Source organism: Squalius cephalus (genome assembly GCF_949319135.1).
Source record: "Squalius cephalus genome assembly, chromosome: 12".
In the NCBI taxonomy this organism is placed as follows: domain Eukaryota; kingdom Metazoa; phylum Chordata; class Actinopteri; order Cypriniformes; family Leuciscidae; genus Squalius; species Squalius cephalus.
In genome coordinates, this window is record NC_137133.1 from 1,455,523 (window position 1) to 1,480,719 (window position 25,197).

Consider the following 25,197-nt stretch of genomic DNA (forward strand, 5'->3'; position numbering starts at 1 on the left):
AAATCAGTTAATTTTTACCTTCAATATTATAGTAGGCTAATGAAGCCTATAGGCTAGCCTACCACTGACTCCCATAATTTACAGCATTAGTGAAGAGATTTGTTTTCCTTGAGAAAATTTGCAATGTATTGTACCTGATATCCAAAATAATCGATATTGAATCGAATCGAATCGTAATCGAAATCGAATCGAATTGCAAGCTTGTGAATCGAAATCGAATCGAATTGTGAAATTTGTGTCAATACCCAGCCCTAGTATCTAGCCTCCAGTGCGTCGCTCTTATCAGTGGCATTGATAACATGGTCCTCGGCGGCACCTCCTCCGTCTCGTGTTGATGTAGAAGCCGGGCTCGTCTCAGCGGCGCCCCGGGGCTCACGAAGGCCGCTTAAATCTCCCGCCGTTTAGCAAATTAGCACACACACTACACTACACCACGCGCAGTCAACAAGTAAACAATTTAAATTATACACCGACATGCAATTTAAGTTTATCAATAGTAACGTTATATTCGCCACAGTCAACGAACAACATCAATTACACCTCATTAGAAAACTCCATTAGGTCATGTAATTCAACAATCTTTCGAAATTATTCGAACTTGTGATGTATTTTTATTTAATTATCGAATATAACATTAAAAATATGCTAATTACCTGTAAAAATTGATTAATCCCGTTGATTGACACTAATAAACGTGATCTCGTCGTGACTCGTTTTGATTAATAAGCGATTGTTTTTCGCATGAGCAGTTGGTGAAATGTGTGTCTTGCGCATAGGTCTTGCGTCACACCGGGTCCCCACTTTGTGAGTGTGCTAACATGCTGTTGTTACCATGTTATAAACACACACACACACACACACACACACACACACACACACACACACAGTGCTTTTAATTCCTATTATCAAAACAGGGGCATTTGCCATGTGGATGAATTATAAAAAATAAGCATATGTGACATGCAACAGCCATTAAAGCTAATCAGATGCTTGCAGATTTTCTTTTTTAAGTTTTATATATATGTTGTATATGCATATATTTTTAATAAAGATAAGGTTAGGATCAGTGTTTGTTGTAGGTGTGGTAGCCGATGCTGAATAATTCTCATAATTAACAGCTCACATTATGTTACTCCTGTAAAGGAGTATTTAATATGAATAACGTTTTACACGTCCAAGCGATGCTTCTTCGCCGTTGCTTTATCGTGAAATATCGTGAATGAATACAAACATTGATTCTTCTAGGCAGAGACACAAAATTAATATATTTTTTTTTTACTGATTTTTAGTTATTTTGTATTTAACTGAAAGAATGTGCTTATTTTTTATCGTTAAAATCAATTATTATTTAGATTAGTAATTTATAGGTAAATAATAAACAAAAAATAGTATCAGATTAAAACAACATATAAGCTTTCTGGACCAAAAAATAAAATAAAAGATAGTGTAGTTTTTTTTTTTAATGCTTTGGGTAATTAAATTAATTTTGAGCCGAGGGAATGATGTTTAACTCACACAGGAGGAGAATATTAAGGTGTTGTATAAAACGCATTTAAAAAAAACGAGCAGATCTATGTGATGCCGCAATCGACACTTTTAATTCATTTTCACATTTAATTTCGATCACGACAGCCGTAATAGATTTAGTTTAATTGTGTGGGGTATTTTGCCCATTATCTTAATATTTCTGTTCATTTTGGCCCTACACACCACCTTTCAAAAGTCTGAAGCGGTCTGAGCAGAGCCATATCTCTGGCTCTGGGTTTGAGCTAAGGAATGCGCGTGCACATCCCGCTGCCATGACAACGACTCACAAACACTGGCAGCAGCAACCGCTAGCCGTTTCAGTGGAGTAGCTGCTAATTGTTTTGTTGATAAAGTAAAATAAGCAAAAAGGAAAAATGTCCGTTCCTCAAAAAGAAGCAGCGAAATCTAAAGTGGTAAGTTATTTTTATTTATAACATATGATATAGTTAACAAAACACAAATAAGGGAGCTGTTCTTCTGAATATCATCACGATCGCAAATGTTACAATGAATTTATAGTTCAACAAATAAGACATAAATAACAAGTAACTTCGTTAAAATTAAGTTACTTTCATGTTTAGACACAATGAAGATACAATTACAAATGCTTTAGATACAAATGAGCAAATGATAAAGCTTGAGTTGCTGAATATTAGATCCCTTACTTCAAAAGCACTTATTGTTAATGATATTATTACAGACTATAATCTAGATGTGCTGTGTTTGACAGAAACCTGGCTAAAACCAAACGATTACATTACTTTAAATGAGACCACCCCGCAAGATTACTGTTATAAACATGAACCTCGTCTGAAAGGCAAAAGGGGAGGTGTTGCTGTAATGTATAGTAATATTTTTAGAGTTACTAAGAAGTCTAGTTTCAAGTATAATTCTTTTGAAGTGTTGGTGCTTAATATAGCAATATATAGTGTAAATGATAAATCACATTTGAGATGTGTGCTGGCTACTGTATACAGGCCACCAGGGCACCATACAGACTTTATCAAAGAATCTGCTGACTTTCTATCAGAGTTAGTACTGGCTGCAGATAAAGTCCTAATTGTTGGTGATTTTAATATACATGTAGATAATGAAAAAGATGCATTGGGATTGGCATTTAAAGACATTCTTAACTCTATTGGAGTTAGACAACATGTGTCAGGACCTCATTGTAGTAATCATACTCTAGATCTAATATTATCACACAAACAATGTTGATGCCGTTGAAATTCTGCAGCAGAGCGATGACATCTCAGATCAATGTTTTTCATGTTATTTTACATTGGAAAATTTACTGTATATTTCTGTCAATTTAGACATTTTTTGTATTTAAAAAATACAGGAAATATCTGTCAAATAAAACTCTACAAATTCCTTTAAATGTATTATTATTCTTTACAGGGCACAGCTAAGGGAGAAGACTGGTACTGGCAGGATTCAAGTGACGAAGTACGTAAACCTTCGGACCCGTGATCTCACTCTATGTCACATTATAGTGATGTTGGGATGATTATTTATACATGTTTCTTGTCTTATTTAGTTCACACTTTTCATCCAGTTAGAAATGAATGCTTTGTCACATATCTTTCACAAGGAACTTTGGATTTAAACGTTTGAAAATGTGTCTTTTGTCCTGTAGGATGAGGCTTCAGGTCTTCGGGATTTCACCTATAAAGTACGAATTTTACCTATTCGGGATTTTACCATCCCAAGTGACGTTGGGATGATTATCCATGTTTCTATTTCTTTTGTTCAAAAGTGATTAAGAAAATGATTTGTCTTATTTAGTTCAAGAGTGTGATTGATTTGTTTAAAAGGTTAGTTAAAAGGGAAAAATCCCGTCTTGTGCTTCCAGAAACAGGACATATCCCAACTAGATCATGCAGTCAAGATGATGGAGCGTTCAGTGGTTCTAGACAGAAATGGAGACATTACAGATGGTATATAGAGAAAACATTTATTTTCACTGCTACACCATTTATTTTGGATTACTGACGGATGGACAGACATTAAAAATGTTTAACATCTTTATATCCAAATCTCAGATTTCCTGTACTTTGAGGATCCCGCTGATGAATTTCGAGGAGAGAAGGGCACTCTTCTCCCGCTTTGGAAATTCCAGTATGAAAAAGCCAAAGGACTGTCGGTGACTTCCCTCTGCTGGTGAGTTTCATACATACTTTATTAAATGTTTTTTGAGTAAAATAGGAAGCCCTTCTTTGAGTGACGTTTGTATTTGTTTATTTTTAGGAGCACTGAATACAATGATTCGTTCGCTGTTGGTCTTGGGTCATGTAAGTTTACTATTTACTCTGAGAGAAAACCTTAGACAAGGAATCTTTTGTAAGCTAAATGACTCTGAAGTGTGTCTCATCTTACCCCTCAAGATGGATGTACTCATGAGGATCGTGAGGGCATGCTTCTCTTTTACACCCGGAAGATGCACCTTTACCCAGAATTCATCTTCAACACAGACTCAGGCGTAATGTGCATAGACATCCACAAACAACTGTCCGACCTGGTGGCCGTGGGTTTGAGTAACGGCTGTGTCGCAGTGTACAGCCTGCTGGAGAAGAGTAAGCAGCCCATTTACACCAGCACAGCCAGCTCCGGGAAACACAAAGGCCCTGTGATGCAGGTATGGAGGAGGATATGACCATGGAGTCATGGGTAAAATAACAACAGTAAACATCATTACCTATGATGTGAAAATGGAGCTGTATGTTCAATACAATGGTCGGAATAGAATACTACTCTTACTAGTTCTGTAATATGAAGTATATGCAGTACTGTATACTGTGTTTGTGCAGTATGCACTATTTTTTTTTAAATATACTTGTATACACTACTGTTCAAACTAATTATTTTTCTGACAGATTATTATAATCAAAGAATCCAAAAATTTTAATCATAGTTCCACAAACAACACATAAGCAGCACAACTGTTTCAAAAATACATGTTTCTCAAGCACCAAATCAGCAAATTAATATTAGCATTGATTTCTGAAGGATCATGTGACACTAAAGTGATGGCTATTTAAATATAATAATATTTAACTGTACTTTTGATCAAATCAATGCAGCCTTGGTGAGCATAAGAGGCTTTTTAAACATTAAAATATATTACCGACCCCAAACTTTTGAATGGTAATGTATTTAAATAAAATTAAATACAGATTTATTATTCAGTGCTTGAATAGTTTTTGTGATTGTTGGTTGATTAAAAAAGTCTTGGCTCTTGTGTTTCATTGTCTTCGTTACAGGTAAAGTGGCAGGAAGACGATTTGGACGGCAATCACAGCTTCATCTCTGTGGCCGCTGATGGACGAGTGGTGTCTTGGACACTAAGAGAGGTACAGAAGGAAATATCTAAGTGTTGATTCTAAAACAAGTAGTTTTGTAAGAGGTTAATTGATGCCAATCATTTGGATTTCAGCGTGAACTAGTCTTCACAGACATCATCCAACTCCCGGCCATGGACAAAGTTCCTGAAGACCTTAAGGATGTCATTGCTACAGGTATGGACCACATTACTTGATTTGTTATAAACACATACTTCTCAAGCGAGCTTCTAATCAGTTCCATTTATGTTCATATCTGTTTTTAGAAATCACACATAACAGAAAGAAACCGTTAAAATGTCAAATGCAATAAAGGTGCTAATGGTGTAAAACTCGCATGCACTAATGTATGATCCTCACTGAAGTTATTTTCTCTGTGGTTCTAGCTGGAACATCTTTGGACATTCATAAACAATGTGACGGGTCTTTTCTCCTTGCCTCTCAATCTGGAACGATTTACAAGGTCAGTCGTATACCATCACATCCAATATGATCGTTTACACCAAGGTCAGTCAAACAATCATTCAGCCAAACATTGTTTTTATATACAGTACCCTGTGAACATCTGCAGTCTTGAGTCATTTAGCATTTAAACTATTTATTTTGACAGACCAGACAGTTTTGTTTCTCATCTCATACCACGCTTTGGTCTAATTGTTTTGTTCTAAATTACAAACATCACAGGCCAACACATGGTCTTCTTGTTCACATTTTCACTCCTACTGACTCCCAACATCCCTCCACTTCTACGAAACACACTCACGCACGTTTACTTAGCTATCTAAATGGGGATATTCCATAGACTTCTATTAATAAATTAGTTATAAATTCTGTAACCTAACCTTAACCCACACCCTGACCCTAAATGAAAACTTTCTACTTTTTTTACTTTTTACACACACACACACACACACACACGCACACACGCACGCACGCGCACGCACGCACGCACGCACGCACGCACGCACGCACGCACGCACGCACACACACACACACACACACACACACACAGTGCTTTTAATTCCTCTTATCAAAACGGGCATTTGCCATGTGCATGAATTATAAAAAATAAGTATCTATGTGACATGCAACAGCCATTAAAGCTAATCAGATGATTGCAGATTTTCTTTTTTAAGTTTTATATATATGTATATGTGTATATTTTTAATAAAGATAAGGTTAAAAGAAAAGCTAAACGGATGCTGCAGGATTTATGCTTTAAACTTGATGGATCGTGCTTGGTGGATCGGACAAACTCCAGAGCTGCACAAAACAAGAAAAATTATGTGGATCGCTTTTCACCAACAGATAATTAAGCAGTACTAGTGCAAAATGCCCATGCAAAATCAGTTTTTAAGTGTGTTTTTAGTAATTGTTGGTTTGGTGTGTTTGAGTGCTCATTTACACAGCAAAAGTTCAGTGACATTTTTATTTTTATTTGTGCGTGGTAGAAAACGCTACGCTTGAGCAAACAGTTTGTGAATAGGCAACTACAAATGATGCCCATGTAAGAGACTGTGAACGCATTGAATAGGATGTTTAGTTGGTGAATAGCATAGGCTACTATTACACAGTAGCGATAACGTTAAGCGCACCAGAATGAAATATAATATTCAGAAGTAAACAGCATAGCTGACTTACAGATTCAGTTTACATCCACAAATGAATAAGCACCTCGATTCAGGGAGCAGTGCAAAGTGCTCGTGCAAAATCAGTTTTTGTGAGCTGATCGCCGTCAAAAAAGTTCAGGAGATATTTCTTAGCGATAGCTGATTTCAACAGTTTCAATATGATAAAAAATAACTTTTATATTGATTCAACGGATTAATTGCATTTTGGAAAAAAAAAAGTGTCATGAATTTATTGCATTTTTGGGAAAAAATAATCAGTTTTTATAATAAATCTTTGAAAATCAAAATCTGGATTTGATTTTTTTATGTTATTATAACCTAAAGATGCTATGTGAAAGTTTGAAACAGAAAATAGTGGTTTTCATCTTGCCACTTTCTTGGTAAAGAAAACACATTTTTACTCAAATTAATCAAAATGGATTTATCACGTTTTGGAACCAAAATATAATATTCAGAAGTAAACAGTGTAGCTGACAGAGTGTTTATGTCAGAATGCTTATTTTTAAACCACACAACCTTCTAAAAATGACATATTTAACCATATCTTTAGCATTTCTCATCCAAACAACGTCAAACTTGGCACTGCACTTACTCGTGCCCGTAGCAAGACACCTGTCGAATTTGAAATCCATCGGACTAACGGTTCGAGAGATATGTGGTTAACACACACACACACACACACACACACACACACACACACACACACACAGACAGACAGACACACAGACAGACAGACAGACAGACAGACAGACGTTCCTGTAATTTATAGATAGATGCATTTATCACGTTTTGGAACCAAACTATAATATTCAGAAGTAAACAGTGTAGCTGACAGAGTGTTTATGTCAGAATGTTTATTTTTAAACCACAACCTTCTAAAAATGATATATTTAACGATATCTTTTGCATTTCTCATCGAAGCAATGTCAAACTTGGCACTGCACTTACTCGTGCCCGTAGCGAGACACCTGTCGAGTCTGAAATCCATCGGACTAACGGTTCGAGAGATATGCGAATAACACACACACAGACAGACAGACAGACACACAGACAGACAGACAGACACACAGACACACAGACAGACACACACACAGACAGACAGACAGACAGACAGACAGACACACAGACACACACACAGACACACAGACAGACAGACGTTCCTGTAATTTATAGATAGATATTTAACGATATCTTTTGCATTTCTCATCAAAACAGCGTCAAACTTGGCACTGCACTTACTCGTAGCGAGACACCTGTCGAGTTTGAAATCCATCGGACTAACGGTTTGAGAGATATGCGAATAACAGACAGACAGACAGACGTTTCTGTAATTTATAGATAGATAACATGAGCAAGAGTGTTGTTGTATAAAACAGCATTTTTTTTTCATGGTAATTTAACCAATAATGAGTTTGTTTGTCTTTCACAGGGCTCTACATGCATTTCCAGCACTTTCCTAGAGGCGTATGATGCACACTTCCTCAAGAGTGTCCAGTGTGTGAGGTGGAATCCCTTCCATTCCAACATCTTCATCTCCTGCGGCTTGGACGGCATGGTGAAAATCTGGGATGAGAGAATTAAGTATGAGCACGTATTCCCTGTTGCACTATATCTACAGCAGCCTTTTCCAACTTATCCTTCAGTTGTCTTAATTTAAAATGTCTTAATTGTAAATTTGACAAATTAATTAGACTGTCTATGTTCCGCAAAAAGACAACTTTGAGTTAATAATAATGAATGAATCTTTCTCTTGACTGCACATTTTGTGTACGTGTTAGTAGCCAGACACATTCAATTTACAAATGACTACGCCACTCTTGCATTAAAAAAAAGAAGGTGGATAGAGCTTTACCCTCTGAAGTGTTCGTAGGATCTGCAATGGCAGGATAAGCAATCAGAAGTGTGTTCATATATTACAAGTTGACCGAATAGATTTTACAGTAGACTTTTCAGCATCCTGTGACACCACAGACAACAATTTTGACTTGCCCCTCAGTTTGTGAAATCAAACATAGATTGTTTACATGACTGCATTTACAATGAAAGTCTGGGGCAAGTTGTATAGAAGCTTGTTATTGCTTTGACTGAATAGTAGCTCATCTGAAGTATTCTACTATTCCAGTAACAATACATGTCTCTTCCAGGTCTCCTTTGTTCTCCTTTGACCTGAGAGCTGATGTGACAGATGTGGCCTGGGCTCCGTACTCCTCCACTGTCTTTGCTGCTGTCACCTCTGATAGAAAGGTAAACAGCCAACCTCTAATACAAACACAATGGGAAAATCCACAATATGATAAAATCCTTTTTTTTTTTTTTAGCTTTTTTTTAATAATCATAATAACAAAAATTAATAATATAATAAAATTAATAATACATTTAATAATCCCTCACCTTAAAATAGAAACTTTCTGGATACTTCCACTTAAAGCACTTTTTTCATGTAATGATTGCTAATGAAACGCAGTAGCAGGCTGACAGTGGGACGTCTTTTCAACGGCGCTTGACTGCATCAGCACACACAAACACTCACATTCTGCTTGTGCGAGTAAAACACACACACAGTCAGGTTAAACAAAAAAACATAAAACCAAAAGTGATCATTAGTGCAATCAAAAGTAATAATTTCCTGCTCTTAAAATAGATATCTATCATCCCATGGAAACTTAGTAGCGTATGTTGTAAGTAAATAAGCAAGTAAGAAAGTACATAAAGATAAAAAATAAATAAAACGTTTTTAGCCTATTTTTTTTTTAAAGAACAAAGAGAAAAGGGTTCAGGACATAACAGAGGCCTAATTTGAACTGCTACATAATGACAACAGCTCAATATAGGCTATGTCACGAGCATCATGTGTGCTACCATCTGCTCTATTGCTCTGACATTGCGTTTCCTGATGGATCGAGGTTGTTCCTTAACTTCATTTTATACGTGCAATTCACACAAGCTCTAAGCGCATGCGAGACTGCTGCGAGTAGTCAAACTTTATTAATGAAACAGAAAATCAGAGGGAATCATTTCTTTAATGTTTTTTTTTTTTTTTACCGGTTGGCCGGTCACACGCCTTTCATAGTTTTCAGTTACGTGACTGGTGCCGAGACCTGGAGTGTTATTTACATTTTTTATTTAGTTTTATTCATATTTTGATTTTGAATTAGTTTTATTTTTAAACTTTCGGATTCAACCCATGTTCTCTAGTAGTGAAAAATAGAGGACACTGACAACGCTCTTTAAGACAGGACCGAGCAGGTAATATTTAATATGAAACATAAGTCTCAACTTTCAAATTTGGTCAGTCAAAGAAAATTAAACAGTAAACAGGCCTACCGTTTTGTAGCTCTTTAATGTGTCGTGACAGATTGCCTCAGTTAAAGCCAAGTTCAAATCCACCGACGTTAATCTAACTCTCCTGACTGCTTTATCGGACAAAAATGGTGGATTTTGATTGGTCAGACTCAGATCGCATGTCAATCAAACTCCCTGCAAAGGATGAATTGACGCTAATTTAAGCACCAGCTTTTTAAAAGCGATGTAAATTTTTTTTATCTTGAAATATATTATCTTGCTAAAAATATATTATCTTGCTTGCTGACACTCAGAGCCAAAGCAAGAAAGGTGCTAATGTCTGCTTCACACTGAAAACATCAAAACATAAACTGATACTGCATAAATGACAAAGACTACAACTTCCTGCTCCTCTTCTATTTCTTTCACAGGTTCATGTGTTCGACCTCAGTGTCAACAAATATGAGGCTCTCTGCCAACAAGTAGTGCTGTCAAGGGAGAAAAGGCCTGTGAAAATCGAATTCAACCCTGTCCATCCCTTCATCATCGTGGGTGATGACCGCGGCCATGTCATCAGCCTCAAGCTCTCGCCCAACCTCCGCAAGAAGCCTAAGGTAAGTGATGCACTAATATTATGTATAGGCCTCCAATGAAATCACATGCTTAATCGATCAGAGCTGTTTCAATCACTGCTGTGCTGAATACTTCCTGTGCTGAACTGCTAAATCTGCATCTTTGTGACCGCTTCAGACATTCATTTACAACACACGCACAACCCAGTTACTGAACGGCTCAGTTTAACTAAGTGACATTTGATGAGAATGTTTCGGGAACACATTAACGTATTGAACGTAAATTTAAATATCATTTGTTTGCCAGGCAATAAACATAGTAATTCCAGATACAAATCAGTCAGAAAGAATGTACTGTGGGAAAAGGGCTTTCAGAACAAATAGATGCAGAGAAATAAATGACATGAGTGAAGGTCCTTGAAGCTTTGCAGTGATTCCAGAGTGAACAAAGTCAAATGAATAATTCAGGTTCCAAATCTACACTACTGTTCCAAAGTTTGGGCTCGCTAAGATTTTTATTTTTTTATTTTTTGTGTATAAGATGTTTTTGAAGAGGTCTCTTATGCTCACAATGCCTGCATTTATTTTATTTTGTAATATTGTGAAAAAAATGTAGAATTTAAAATAACTGTTTTCTATTTTGATATTTTTTTATATATATTTATATCAGCATCCATTACTCCAGTCTTCAGTGTCACAATGACTGTTTGTGTTCTATTTCATCGATGAAAATAGTTCCAAAGGAAAACACTCAGCGCTGTGTTTTGAATGTTTCGGCATTTTGAACGAATCGTTTGAATGAATGACTCAATGACTCACTCATTAAGACGGTCACTTGCCGCCACCTGTTGGCAGTTTAGTTTCATGTGTAAAGCATCATTGCATTTTTTATTTGTATTTTCAAACATTTATTTAAAACATCAGTCTCATAACATTATTTACTGCAGTTGTAATTTTTCAGTGTAAATTATTTAATTTGATTGAACAGCCCTGTAGTGTCTTCACCAAAACTGAATTTGTTGATCAAATGTAAGAATGTGATATGAAAGAGGATGCATTCATTTAATAAGGCCAATAAAATAAGAAATCAAAAAATTGTCCTTTATAAAGGCAAATAACGCCCTGGGGGTAAATGCAAATGACACAAATATGCAGGTTTAAGTAAACACCGATAGAACACTGATGAGAATATTGCTTCAGAATAAATTATATTTACACCACCAAAAATACTCTGACAATTAAGAAAGGCAGTGATTTACTTGTCCAAAGGACAAGCACATGACACGGCTTAATGTTGAGCCCAGAAGACTTTGGTTTTCAGGTTTTCTGTATTTTCAGTTTATGCATAACCAACTGCACTTTGCTTTTTTAAATGATGTAGCTTGTAAGCCCAAGCCTCTTTATGCAAACTTCTCAGCTAATGCCAGTTGGGTGAGAAAATCTTGCCAGTAAATTATTTTGAGCATGTTTTGTGGTATACCTGCAGTAAAACGGAACTATGCTTGTATTATTGTGAATACGGACATGTTTAATGTTAGCATGCCCTGCTCTTTCTGCAGTCAGAAATCTTTGATTCTTACCAAGAGGAACCAAGAGGATCTGAAGAGGCAGGAAACAAATACAAATAAGGAAGAACGCCCTATCCTAGATGAGGACGAGGAGGAGGAGGAGATGCGTCTGCACAGAACAACCTGACAGGTAACATTAATACAAATCAATACTCACATGTATGCAGAAATAACAGTGGGACACATGGGGGTGTGCAATATCACAATATTTGATCGTGGACGATTAAAATGTCTCCACGATCTGCTTTTGAAGAAATGTCGTAGTATCGTGTTACTGCGCACATTCAATCAGTTGCAGTTCTGTTACATTCAAATCACATGTTAAGGCAGAGGTAGAGTTACTGTCACGGGACACTGCCATTCACAAAAGTTCGTTATTTGCATGTGATTGAAAGCCTTGCCGGTTAAACATTTAATTCGCATACACCCAAAGCTCACAGGCACTAAAAGCCTGTCAAACAGCGCCTGGATACTGGACTAAGTTATCTTTCTAGTCTTATTGTGCTAATACTGTCAAATACACGCAAGCTTTACATAAACACAGTTGGTTATGTCTAAAGTGAAAGCAAATATTTGAGAGAAAATTGAGTGCGTGTTATATGCATGTATATTAGATGTGTACCGGTCTTAAAGTGACAGTAGCCTAATACTAAACATGCTGCCGCTTGTCCTTAAAGGGCCCCTATTATGCTACTTTAAAGGCTCCTAATGTTGTTCGGAGTCTCCTACAACAGGATGAATTGACACAGTTTTAGGTAATAGAGGCCCACAGCTAAATAGCAGAAATATTTCAGTAAGAATAATAACATGAGTTAGCCAGTTAGCAGGAGAACTATACAATATAAAACTCAAAACTAAGTTTTTTGAACACCGGTAGAAAATATAAACATCAATAGAATTAGTCCTACTTACAGGTTGCCCTGGTGAAAAAAAAAAAAATGCTAAGTATACTTGCAGCCAGACTAATTATCAGTATACTTCAAGTGTGTTAATGATTAGTTAACTTGAAGTGTGCTATTTTGAAACAACTAATTTTGTACTAAGTATATTTTAGTAGTAATTAAATTGTAGTAAAGCATAACTTTAAAGGGATAGTTCGGCCAAAAATGATATTAAACCCATGATTTACTCACCCTCAAGCCGTTCGAGATGCATATGTCAATCATTTTTCAGACGAACACATTCTCAGTTATTTTAGAAAATGTCTTAGATCTTTCAGTGGTTATAATGTCAAGTTATGGGGTCCACCTCCTTCAAGTCCCAAAAATGTGCATGCATCCTTCACAAAAGTAATCCATCCGGCTCCAGGGGGATAAACGAAGGCCTTCTGAGGGTAATCCGTGCGGTTTTGTCATAAAAATATACACATTTAAAACTTTATAAATGAAAATAACTGGCTTCCGGCAACGGTCAACGCGCGTTCACGGGAGATGGATGCCGGCGTAGGACGTAGCGTAGAAAGCGTTGTGACGTAGAACGAACGTGACAGCGCAGCCAAAGAGCAGAGCAAAACAAAACTCCACTCAGGATTTCCGTGAAGAGTTATTTGATTTAGCTATACTTAAGTTTTTTATTAGGCTTAAAATGGTTCGGGCCTGCATCTACCCTGGATGCTTAAACTTATTTAAGACTGTAAGGTTACGCGCGCGCTGTCGCTTTAAGTGTATTTAGTGTACTTTTGTGTACTAAATTGGAACAACTTTAAGTATACTTAGGGGGTAATAGTAGTAGGGACTAATTACATGCTTGATTAATGATATTAAAGTGTACTTTATATGTGTTACAAGTACATTACAAATTCATTATGGTGTCTTCGAAACATACAAGAAATATACCCAGGTGAAAAATGTATTTTAACTTTAGTTAGTTTGTAATGTTGCTGTTTGAGCATAAACAAAATCTGCAAAGTTACAACGCTCAAAGTTCAAAGCAAAGGGAGATATTTGCTTTTACAGAAATCGCTTTTTAAGGACTACAACAAACGGCTGGTAGAGACTACACCACATTCCTCCCGGGTTAGTGACATCACCAACCCTAAAATTTACATAAACCCCGGGAACGCGATTTATAGATTATCAAGACAGAATATGCTAATCAATGACTAGAAGATAACTACACACAAGCTACACAAATTAATCAACTAACCATTCAGAAATGTCCTGTTGCTTCTACATGTTGTCACTTCTTCTCGAGTCTCTCCATCATTGTCTGACTCGGGTTTGAACATAAAAGGCTAAAAGATTTTGAAATTTACAGTGCATATCAGTGTGAGTGCAAGCTGTTGAAGCTCCGCCCTCTGTGCCGGGAGCCGCAGCTCATTTCCATTTAAAGGAACAGACACAAAACGGTGCGCTTTTGATTAAAAAATCTCTATTACAGAGGTCATATAAGATTAAACCATATTTACTACTCTCTTCTTCGCTTGTCTCTGCACTCAGATTTCAGTTTCTCTTCTATAGCAGCTGGTCTGAAAAACAACAAATATAAATATATAAAAAAGAGAGATTATATATACACATATATATATATATACACATATACACATTGCACTTATTTGTAATTAGAAATATATATTAGAAAGTAATCAAAAAGGCAATAAGGTTGTCAAGCTTGAACAGATACAGAACACCAATCAACACACACTACCATAATTGGCTGGTCATCTCAAGACAAAGTAACTTTATGTGCATAACATGTTTTCTTTTTCTTTTAAAAGATCATTTACATCATAACAATGAAGCCAAATTGTTCAGGAAATCAGAAATAAATACACAGCTTCATTTTTGCAGATGCATTGGACAATGTTTTATAGTTGTTTTAAGACAGACAGATGTCTCCACATAGATTTTAAACAGATTTATCAAATACTTTAGACTTTGACTATATACCCAGTGCTGAAGTTGCTAGAAATCAGTGTCAGCATTACAGCGGTTAACGTCAGTATTCCACGTGTAAGTCATATTAGCAAATGCATAGCAGATCTATCCACCTAGGAAAAAAACTAAACAGTGAGTGATTTATTTATGCAAACAGCAACTAAAACTTACCAGTAACTTCTGTGGCAATATCTTCATCTCTTCGAGTCTGCTTCGACTTGGACTTGAAAAGCTTGGCTCTGATTGGTCAAATTGAATGTAGCTGAACTGAAAAAGACATGCTGTATGACTGGCACAGACAAGTAACATTAATTTAATACAAATCTTACCTAGAATCACAATATAATGAGGTTCCAAATGTCACACGCCATGCAAACCTGAAGAAGCTGGGTAAAATTAAAAACAACACTACGTTTTCTATTAAATAGTAACAAACCCCCCACCCAAATAAAAATCTAAATTCTGTCATGATCACTCACCCTTAAGTAGTTCCAAACCATTTAAGACTTTCGTTCATCTTCGAGAAAAAAAACTGACATATTTTAATGAAACATAGAACATAGAAACATGAGAGAAACATATGAAAACATAACATAACATATACATAGTAAACATAAACATAACATATACATAGTAAACATAAACATAAGAAACATATGAAACATAGAAACATGAGAGATTTACATCCCTCCGATAAACGATTCACCAAATCTTTTTCACGTTTCAGAAAGTTAAATCGCAAAAAACATCACCTAATCCATATGAATCGCGTGGTTTCCTCCTTGTCCTCTAAAGAGACACGATCGCTCTTTATATTTTTAACAGTTTCAATTTAGACTTCTAAATCCATCACATTCAAGTAACATATACACACGCACAGCATATCTGATAAACGTAAGCTCTGAGTGAGGTGCGAGGCGAGCTCATTATCATAAGAACCAATCACAACCATTCAACGGCTCTGGAACCAATCAGGACTAGTCACGTGTGTTATGCTGTTTGAATTTAAACAAGTACAAACTTTTTTAAACATCTTTGGAAAATGTATCTATGATACATTTCAGATAATATGATGTTGAAATCCTTGTTAGAATTTCAGTAGTACAAACGTATCATGTAATGGACAACAGCCTTTTAAGTAGCCTTTTACAAGTTGCCTGCAAACAAGTAAAACTGAACAACATTAATTTTAGGTATGCTTATTGCAATGCTTAATAATAGTTGACAAATGTTTCTAATACATTATAAGTTGTTCAAAATATTAAAATGATAAATACATAAATATTTGCAGTGGGCCTAAGTGTTCACACAAATTACTCAAAATGTACTTTAAGTAAGAGCAACATAAGTATGTTTTCTTTAAATACACTAAAACTTCACTAAAAGTATGCTTGTGTTTAACATATTTCTTAAAAATGTAACTAAGCATATATTTGTTACCAATGTACTTCTAGTGCACTTGTTAGAAATATATTTAAAGTATGCTTGTGTTCATACTGGCTCCTCACCTGATCTGCACTGGTGTGTTCAGTCTCATGCTGTATGTTAACACGTTGTTGCTGTGTGTTTTTCAGTGAACTTAATGTTTCCTCATGAACTGGTTTTATTTTTTTCTTTACATCTTCAAGCTCCATGTTGCACTTAAGCTACACAATACAGCACAGCAGGCCCGGAGTGATGCGTGCGAGTGGAGGAGATGCTGCGCATGACATGTGACGTATTGCATTTTGTATCTTTGTAGCCTAACTTGTGCAACTTTGTACACATTTGTTACTTAGGCCTACTTTGCTTAAGATATAATATTTCTGATTATGGCATAGCTTTCTCCCCACCCAGTTGACCCTTCACTAAGCCCCGCCCTCCTTAGTTACTGTTGCTATGCCTGACAAGCTTTCGTGCCTGGCACGTCTATTACTGTATGTATGCACCTAATGATATCTCCCAAGGGTAGCATGTACAGATTGAACAGCAACAATCCTAGTACTGAGCCTTGTGGTACACCATACTGAACTTGTGATCGATAAGACATCTCTTCATTTACTGCTACAAACTGATAACGGTCAGATAAGTATGATTTAAACCATGCTAATGCAATTCCACTAATGCCAACATCATTTTCGAGTCTATTTAAAAAAAATTTGTTGCCAATAGTATGAAATGCAGCACTAAGATCGAGTAACACTAATAGCGTGATACAACCACGATCGGATGATAAGAGCAAATCATTTGTAACTCTAATGAGAGCAGTCTCAGTACTATGGTATGGTCTAAATCCTGACTGAAAATCCTTGCAGATACCATTTCTTTTTAAAAAGGAACATAGTTTTGAGAATACCGCCTTTTCTAGTATCTTTGACAGAAAAGATAGATTTGAGATCGGCCTGTAATTGACTAATTCTGTACGATCAAGTTGCGTTTTTTTACCAAGCGGTTTAATCATAGCCAGCTTAAAAGTTTTTGGTACGTATCCTAATGACAAAGATGAGTTAATGATATTAAGAAGAGGATCTTTGACCTTTGGAAGCATCTCTTTCAGTAGCTTAGTCGGTATAGGGTCTAACATACATGTTGTCAATTTAGATGATTTAACGAGTTTAGCGAATTCTTCCTCTGCTATAGCAATGAATGAATCAAAATTTTCCTTAGTGAGACTACAATGCACTCCCTGATGCGATACTGTAGTAGACGGTTGCATAGTAATAATTTTCTCCCTGATATTATCAATCTTATAAGTGAAGAAGTTCATAAAGTCATTACTACTGTGCTGCTTGGAAACTGCTGGGCTTGAAGCTTTATTTTTCGTTAGTGTAGCCACTGTTTTAAATAAATACCTAGGGTTTTGTTTATTTTCTTCTAATAGGGTTGAAAAATAAGCAGATCTAGCAGCTTTTAAGGCCTCTCTGTATGCAATCGAGCTCTCTCTTTTCATGAAATGCGAAATACCTCTAGTTTTGTTTGCTTCCAGTTGCGCTCCATTTTTCTGTCTGCTCTCTTAAGGGCCCGAGTGTGCTCGTTGTACCACGGCGTTGGACTATTTTCTTTAATCTTCTTTAAGTGCAACGGAGCAACTGTGTCTAAAGTGCTGGAAAAGAGAGAGTTAAAAGTTTCTGTCGTAATATCGAGTTCCCTTATCGGTCGGTCACTCTCGACATACGTCGTGGTGACCGACAGATAGGAATCTCGCTAGAGAGGCCAATCTACTTCGAGTGAAACTAAAACAAGCCAATACACATTGGCGTGCAATCATTTGCATCAGCTGTGCAGCCTCGCAGCGCGGGTATTTACCTGAAAAGCTGGTCACCCCGGCGGGTAGCAGCAGATGTGGCGACGGGACGTACTTCTCCGTTCCCTCCCTCAGGGAACGAGGGTTACCATATGTAACCGAGACGTTCCCTTATCGGTCGGTCACTCTTGATGTACGTCGTGGTGAACGACAGATAGGAATACCTACCAAAGCGCCACAGCTGCTGCACCCCATCCAGCGCCCTGTGTAAGTCTCCACACCTTCTTGCCTGGAAGGACGATAGGAGAGGGCTTACACCGAGAGTATCCGTCACTGTTGTTCCGTGATAACCCATACAGTGAGATTATTGGATAACACTGGGAAAGCGTGCCTGATCTGAGGGAGGGGAACGCTGCGGGAGCCACATTCTTAAGGAGAGTTATGTGGGAACAGACATATGGACTAACCCAAGGGTTGTACTGCATATGAATAGTGGGTGACTCAGAAAGACACAGGCTTCCGTTTAGGAGCAGCCGTGGAGAATATACACATGTGGGATCCCCGTAGGGTCACACATATGGGACCCAGCCTAGACCCGGTTCTCAAGGATTCAGCGGATAAAGGCCTGGCACCGGACGCTCCGCCATGTCCGGGCCGAGGGTGTTGGAGGACTCAACAGGTTTGACTCTGGAGCAATAAGGATGCACAATAGGGTGCAGCAAGCCGACAGAGCCGGTACTCACAGTGCTTCTACCCGTTTAGGGTGAGAACACGGGATGACACGGACTCTACACGTAGGCTATAGTATCTAGCGAACGTGTTAGGTGTCGCCCAGCCCGCAGCTCTACAGATATCTGTTAGCGAGGAGCCACGTGCCAGCGCCCATGAGGATGCAACGCCTCTCGTGGAGTGTGCAAGCAACCTGAGCGGGCAGGGCACGCCTTGAGCTTGGTAAGCCAAGGCGATGGCATCCACTATCCAGTGGGCCATCCTCTGCTTGGAGACAGCCTTTCCCTTCTGCTGGCCTCCGTAACAGACAAAGAGCTGGTCTGAGGTCCTGATGCTTTGAGTTCTGTCCACGTACATACGCAGAGCGTGAACGGGACAGAGCAAAGCCAGGGCTGGGTCTGCCTCCTCCAGGGGCAGCGCTTGCAGGTTCACTACCTGATCTCTAAAGGGAGTGGTAGGAACCTTGGGCACATAGCCAGGCCGGGGTCTCAGTACAACATGGTTGTCACCCGGCCCGAACTCTAGGCACGATTCGTCGACCGAAAATGCTTGCAGGTCCCCTACCCTCTTGATCGAGGCCAGTGCAATCAGCAGCAAAGTCTTCAAGGAGAGAAGCTTTAAGTCTGCTGACTGCAAAGGCTCAAAGGGAGCATCCTGAAGTGCTCGAAGCACCAGGGAAAGGTCCCAAGAGGGTATAGAGGGGGGACGAGGAGGATTTAATCGTCTCACTCCCCTAAGGAACCTGACGACCAGGTCGTGCTTTCCAACTGTTTTGCCATCTATGTGGTTAGCAGCATGTATTTTGAGGGTGGAGGGAGACAGCCTTCGCTCCAACCCTTGCTGCAAGAAGGAAAGCACTGACACTATCGAACATCTTCGGGGGTCCTCTCTGCGAGAGGAACACCACTCGACGAACAGGTTCCACTTCAGGGCGTATGCACGTCTCGTAGACGGCGCTCGCGCAGAAGTGATGGTGTTAAGTACCTCTGGGGGTAAGTCACCTGAACCTCCGTGTCCCGTCCAGGGACCAGACATGGAGTTTCCAGAGGTCCGGACGCGGGTGCCATAGGGTGCCCCGTCTCTGAGTCAGAAGATCCTTCCTCAGAGGAATGGGCCAAGGAGGGACTGTCACGAGGAGCATGAGTTCTGGGAACCAAGTCCGGGTGGGCCAATAGGGAGCCACCAGAAGGACCTACTCCTCGTCCTCCCTGACTTTGCACAGTGTCTGTGCAAGTAGGCTCACTGGGGGAAACGCATATTTGCGAAGGCCCCGGGGCCAGCTGTGTGCCAGTGCGTCCGTGCCGAGTGTTCCCACGGTCAGGGAGTAAAACAGCTGGCAGTGGGAGGTCTCTGAGGAGGCAAACAGGTCTACCTGAGCCTCCCCGAACTATCTCCAAATCAGCTGAACCACCTGGGGGTGGAGTCGCCATTCTCCCGGAAGCACAGCTCGTGATAGCTCGTCGGCCACACGGTTGAGCACACCGGGGACATACATGGCTCGAAGCGACCTCAGATGCTTCTGACTCCAGAGGAGGAGATGGCGGGCGAGTTGCGACATGCGACGGAAGCGTAGACCACCTTGTCGGTTGATGTACGCAACGGTCGCAGTGTTGTCCGTACGGACCAGCACGTCTCTGCCCTGAAGCGGCCTTTTCAAGCGGCTCAGAGCGAGACGTACTGCAAGCAACTCGAGGCAGTTGATGTGCCAATGCAGTTGGGGGCCCGTCCACACCCCTGACACTGCATGCCCGTTGTACATGGCACCCCAGCCGGTGGCAGAGGCATCTGTGAAGACCACAGCATGCCTGGACACCTGTTCCAAGGGGACTCCTGCCTGGAGAAACGAGGGGTCTGACCATGGACTGAAGGTCTGGTGGCACTCCGGTGTGATTGCCACCCAGTGAGTGCCGTGATGCCACGCCCATCTCGGGACTCGGCCGTGAAGCCAGTGCTGAAGCGGTCTCATATGAAGCAGCCCGAGCGGAGTTACCTCTGCTGCCATATGCCCCAGCAGGCTCTGAAAGAATTTCAGTGGGACCGCCGTCATGCGTTTGAACGTGTTCAAGCAGTTCAGCACTGACTGAGCTCGTTGCTCTGTGAGGCGCGCTGTCTGTGCGACCGCATCCAAGATCTTCTGCACGGGGGCGAGTTTGCTCTTTTCCCAGTTGACCTGAAGGCCTAGCTGGCTGAGGTGCCTGAGCACGAGGTCCCTGTGTTTGCATAACTGATCTCGAGAGTGTGCTAGTATAAGCCAGTCGTCAATATAGTTGAGAATGCGAATGCCCTGTTCTCTCATGGGAACAAGGGCCCCCTCCGTGACTTTCGTGAAGACACGGGGAGACAGGGCCAGCCCGAAGGGCAGGACCTTGTACTGATATGCTCGACCCTCGAACGCAAAGCGCAGAAACGGCCTGTGTCGAGGAAGAATCGAGACATGAAAGTACGCGTCCTTCAGGTCGATCGCTGCGGTAACCCCGCTTGGACTGCTCCATATGAGACCGATTCAGCACTGACTTCTCGGCCGAGTCCCGAGATGGACGTGGCATCACGGCACCGGGTGGTAATCACACCAGAGTGCCGCCAGACCTTCAGTCCGTGGTCAGACCCCTTGTTCCTCCGGGCAGGAGTCCCCTTGGAACAGGTGTCCAGGCATGCTGTGGTCTTCACAGATGCATCTGCCACCGGCGGGGGTGCCACGTACAACGGGCATGCAGTGTCAGGGGTGTGGACGGACCCCCAACTGCATTGGCACATCAACTGCCTCGAGTTGCTTGCAGTACGTCTCGCTCTGAGCCGTTTGAAAAGGCCGTTTCAGGGCAGAGACGTGCTGGTCCGTACGGACAACACTGCGACCGTTGCGTACATCAACCGACAAGGTGGTCTACGCTCCCGTCGCATATCGCAACTCGCCCGCCATCTCCTCCTCTGGAGTCAGAAGCATCTGAGGTCGCTTCGAGCCATGTATGTCCCCGGTGTGCTCAACCGTGTGGCCGACGAGCTATCACGAGCTGTGCTTCCGGGAGAATGGCGACTCCACCCCCAGGTGGTTCAGCTGATTTGGAGAGAGTTTGGGGAGACTCGGTAGACCTGTTTGCCTCCTCAGAGACCTCCCACTGCCAGCTGTTTTACTCCCTGACCGAGGGAACACTCGGCACGGACGCACTGGCACACAGCTGGCCCCGGGGCCTTCACAAATATGTGTTTCCCCCAGTGAGCCTACTTGCACAGACACTGTGCAAAGTCAGCGAGGACAAGGAGTAGGTCCTTCTGGTGGCTCCCTATTGGCCCACCCGGACTTTGTTCCCAGAACTCATGCTCCTCGTGACAGTCCCTCCTTGGCCCATTCCTCTGAGGAAGAATCTTCTGACTCAGAGACGGGGCACCCTATGGCACCCGCGTCCGGACCTCTGGAAACTCCATGTCTGGTCCCTGGACGGGACGCGGAGGTTCTAGGTGACTTACCCCCAGAGGTACTTAACACCATCACTTCTGCGCAAGCGCCATCTATGAGACGTGCGTACGCCCTGAAGTGGAACCTGTTCGTCGAGTGGTGTTCCTCTCGCAGAGAGGACCCCCGAAGATGTTCGATAGGGTCAGTGCTTTCCTTCTTGCAGCAAGGGTTGGAGTGAAGGCTGTCTCCCTCCACCCTCAAAGTACATGCTGCCAACCACATAGATGGCAAAACAGTTGGAAAGCACGACCTGGTCGTCAGGTTCCTTAGGGGAGCGAGACGATTAAATCCTCCTCGTCCCCCCTCTATACCCTCTTGGGACCTTTCCCTGGTGCTTCGAGCACTTCAGGATGCTCCCTTTGAGCCTTTGCAGTCAGCAGACTTAAAGCTTCCCTCCTTGAAGACTTTGCTGCTGATTGCACTGGCCTCGATCAAGAGGGTAGGGGACCTGCAAGCATTTTCGGTCGACGAATCATGCCTAGAGTTCGGGCCGGGTGACAACCATGTTGTACTGAGACCCCGGCCTGGCTATGTGCCCAAGGTTCCTACCACTCCCTTTAGAGATCAGGTAGTGAACCTGCAAGTGCTGCCCCTGGAGGAGGCAGACCCAGCCCTGGCTTTGCTCTGTCCCGTTCACGCTCTGCGTATGTACGTGGACAGTACTCAAAGCGTCAGGACCTCAGACCAGCTCTTTGTCTGTTACGGAGGCCAGCAGAAGGGAAAGGCTGTCTCCAAGCAGAGGATGGCCCACTGGATAGTGGTTGCCATCGCCTTGGCTTACCAAGCTCAAGGCGTGCCCTGCCCGCTCAGGTTGCATGCACACTCCACGAGAGGCATTGCATCCTCATGGGCGCTGGCACGTGGCTCCTCGCTAACAGATATCTGTAGAGCTGCGGGCTGGGCGACACCTAACACGTTCGCTAGATACTATAGCCTACGTGTAGAGCCCGTGTCCTCCTGTGTTCTCACCCTAAACGGGTAGAAGCACTGTGAGTACTGGCTCTGTCGGCTTGCTGCACCCTACTGTGCATCCTTATTGCTCCAGAGTCAAACCTGTTGAGTCCTCCAACACCCTCGGCCCGGACATGGCGGAGCATCCGGTGCCAGGCCTTTATCCGCTGAATCCTTGAGAACCGGGTCTAGGCTGGGTCCCATATGTGTGACCCTACGGGGATCCCACATGTGTATATTCTCCACGGCTGCTCCTAAACGGAAGCCTGTGTCTTTCCCTTGGGCTAAGTCACTAGGGGTGGTTAATCTGTCTGATTTCCCGATTCGATTCGATTACGATTATTGAAGTCCCGATTCGATTACAGTCGATTTTCGATTATTAACGATTCTCGATTAGCGATTATTGATTTTCCATTTCACAACAGTAAACGAAAATACACTACAAAGTGATTGCAGTATTAAAAAAAGTCAGCTGCTGAATTACTTAACTCTTTTATTGAGTAACAACAACTCAAAGCACTTTCTGTGTAGTGTAGTAATAACTTCAGAATTATTTGTATGTAGCTTATGTTCTGTAGAACACAGAAATGAATACATCACATTGTGTTGTGACTCATCAAGTTGAACTAAACAATAACAAATAAATGAAAGGCTTATTTCCTTTAGGAAGTAGATCAGAACCAACATACTGTAGAAATTGGACAATTTTCTTCTAGAAAGACAATGTGTTCAGGTGGAGGAAGACTGCAGGTTGCAGTCGAAACATGTCAAGGTAAAGAAAAAGTTTTTTCTCCACCTGAACACCTTGTCTTTCTAGAAGAGAATTGTCCAATTTAATCATTAAGAAGACAAAATGAACATTTTTGAACAACTTACTGTAGCTTCAATTAGTAACATACAAAGCCACTCTTATACACAACTAAATAATAAAGAGTTATGACTTGAAATGTTTGCTGTATACTACAATCAAAAACAGCTTATACAAAAAAAGTGAATGAACATCTGCAGATAGCACAGTCAAAATGTAACTTTTTGTGACTGAAATTGCACATATTGCAGTATAACGTAAGTATAACAGATCGGTTTACACAGTGTACTGATGTGAAAGCTAAACAATACAGAAAGCAGCTCTCATACAAAAATACTAAATAGGTAACAATGAAATTGCCAATTTTACATACGTTAGCTTTTACCGAAGAAGGTGCCGTTCGAATTTGGCGCTCAGCCATCATGAGTCTGTTATGTATGTGCGCGACTCTGTTATGTGCGCGTCTCTGTTATGTGCACGCCACAGACTGTCCGCGCACTGCACGTCCGCTTATAGTTCCGCCTTTTGCGTTCCGTCAATATTACGTTGTTAGAAAAAAAATATATTTTTTTTTTTAGAAAATCGATTTTTTGACATTTGTGAATCGATTCAGAATCGTCCACGTCCGCATCGCGATGCATCGAAGAATCGATTTTTTCCCCCACCCCTATAAGTCACCCACTATTCATAATGCAGTACAACCCTCGGGTTAGTCCATATGTCTGTTCCCACATAACTCTCCTTAAGAATGTGGCTCCCGCAGCGTTCCCCTCCCTCAGATCGGGCACGCTTTCCCAGTGTTATCCAATAATCTCACTGTATGGGTTATCACGGAACAACAGTGACGGATACTCTCGGTGTAAGCCCTCTCCTATCATCCTTCCAGGCAAGACGGTGTGGAGACTTACACAGGGCGCTGGATGGGGTGCAGCAGCTGTGGCGCTTTGGTAGGGATTCCTATCTGTCGTTCACCACGACGTACGTCGAGAGTGACCGACCGATAAGGGAACGTCTCGGTTACATATGGTAACCCTCGTTCCCTGAGGGAGGGAACGGAGACGTATGTCCTGTCGCCACATCTTCTGCTACCCGTCAGGGCGACCAGCTTTTCAGGCTTGGCTCCTCAGCAAAAAACTGAAGTTCAATCGCACCACATGCTCATTAAATACCTGCGCTGCGAGGCTGCACAGCTGATGCAAATGATTGCATGCCAATGTGTATTGGCTTGTTTTAGTTTC

At 41.1% G+C, this 25,197-nt stretch overlaps 2 protein-coding genes across 2 annotated transcripts in view; both read left to right on the top strand.

Moving 5' to 3' along the window:
- Window positions 1-1,901: 1,901 nt before the first annotated feature.
- Window positions 1,902-10,582, top strand: LOC307168602 (dynein axonemal intermediate chain 1-like; the record flags this gene model as incomplete). The annotated part of the gene is made up of 13 exons (XM_079888731.1): window positions 1,902-1,940; window positions 3,167-3,202; window positions 3,383-3,467; window positions 3,573-3,690; window positions 3,778-3,821; window positions 3,915-4,165; window positions 4,791-4,880; window positions 4,964-5,045; window positions 5,255-5,331; window positions 7,929-8,080; window positions 8,644-8,743; window positions 10,213-10,395; window positions 10,532-10,582. 13 exons carry the CDS (start codon window positions 1,902-1,904, stop codon window positions 10,580-10,582), a joined length of 1,308 nt encoding a protein of 435 aa, XP_079744857.1.
- An 11,191-nt stretch (window positions 10,583-21,773) lies between these two features.
- LOC307168603 (uncharacterized protein) overlaps window positions 21,774-25,197 on the top strand; it is a gene marked incomplete at its 5' end in the record, with an annotated part of 45,552 nt that continues 42,128 nt past the window's right edge. Inside the window, one exon of the mRNA XM_079888732.1 lies at window positions 21,774-21,959. Coding sequence (XP_079744858.1) covers window positions 21,774-21,959 — 186 coding nt within the window. The remainder of the gene's footprint in view (window positions 21,960-25,197) is intronic.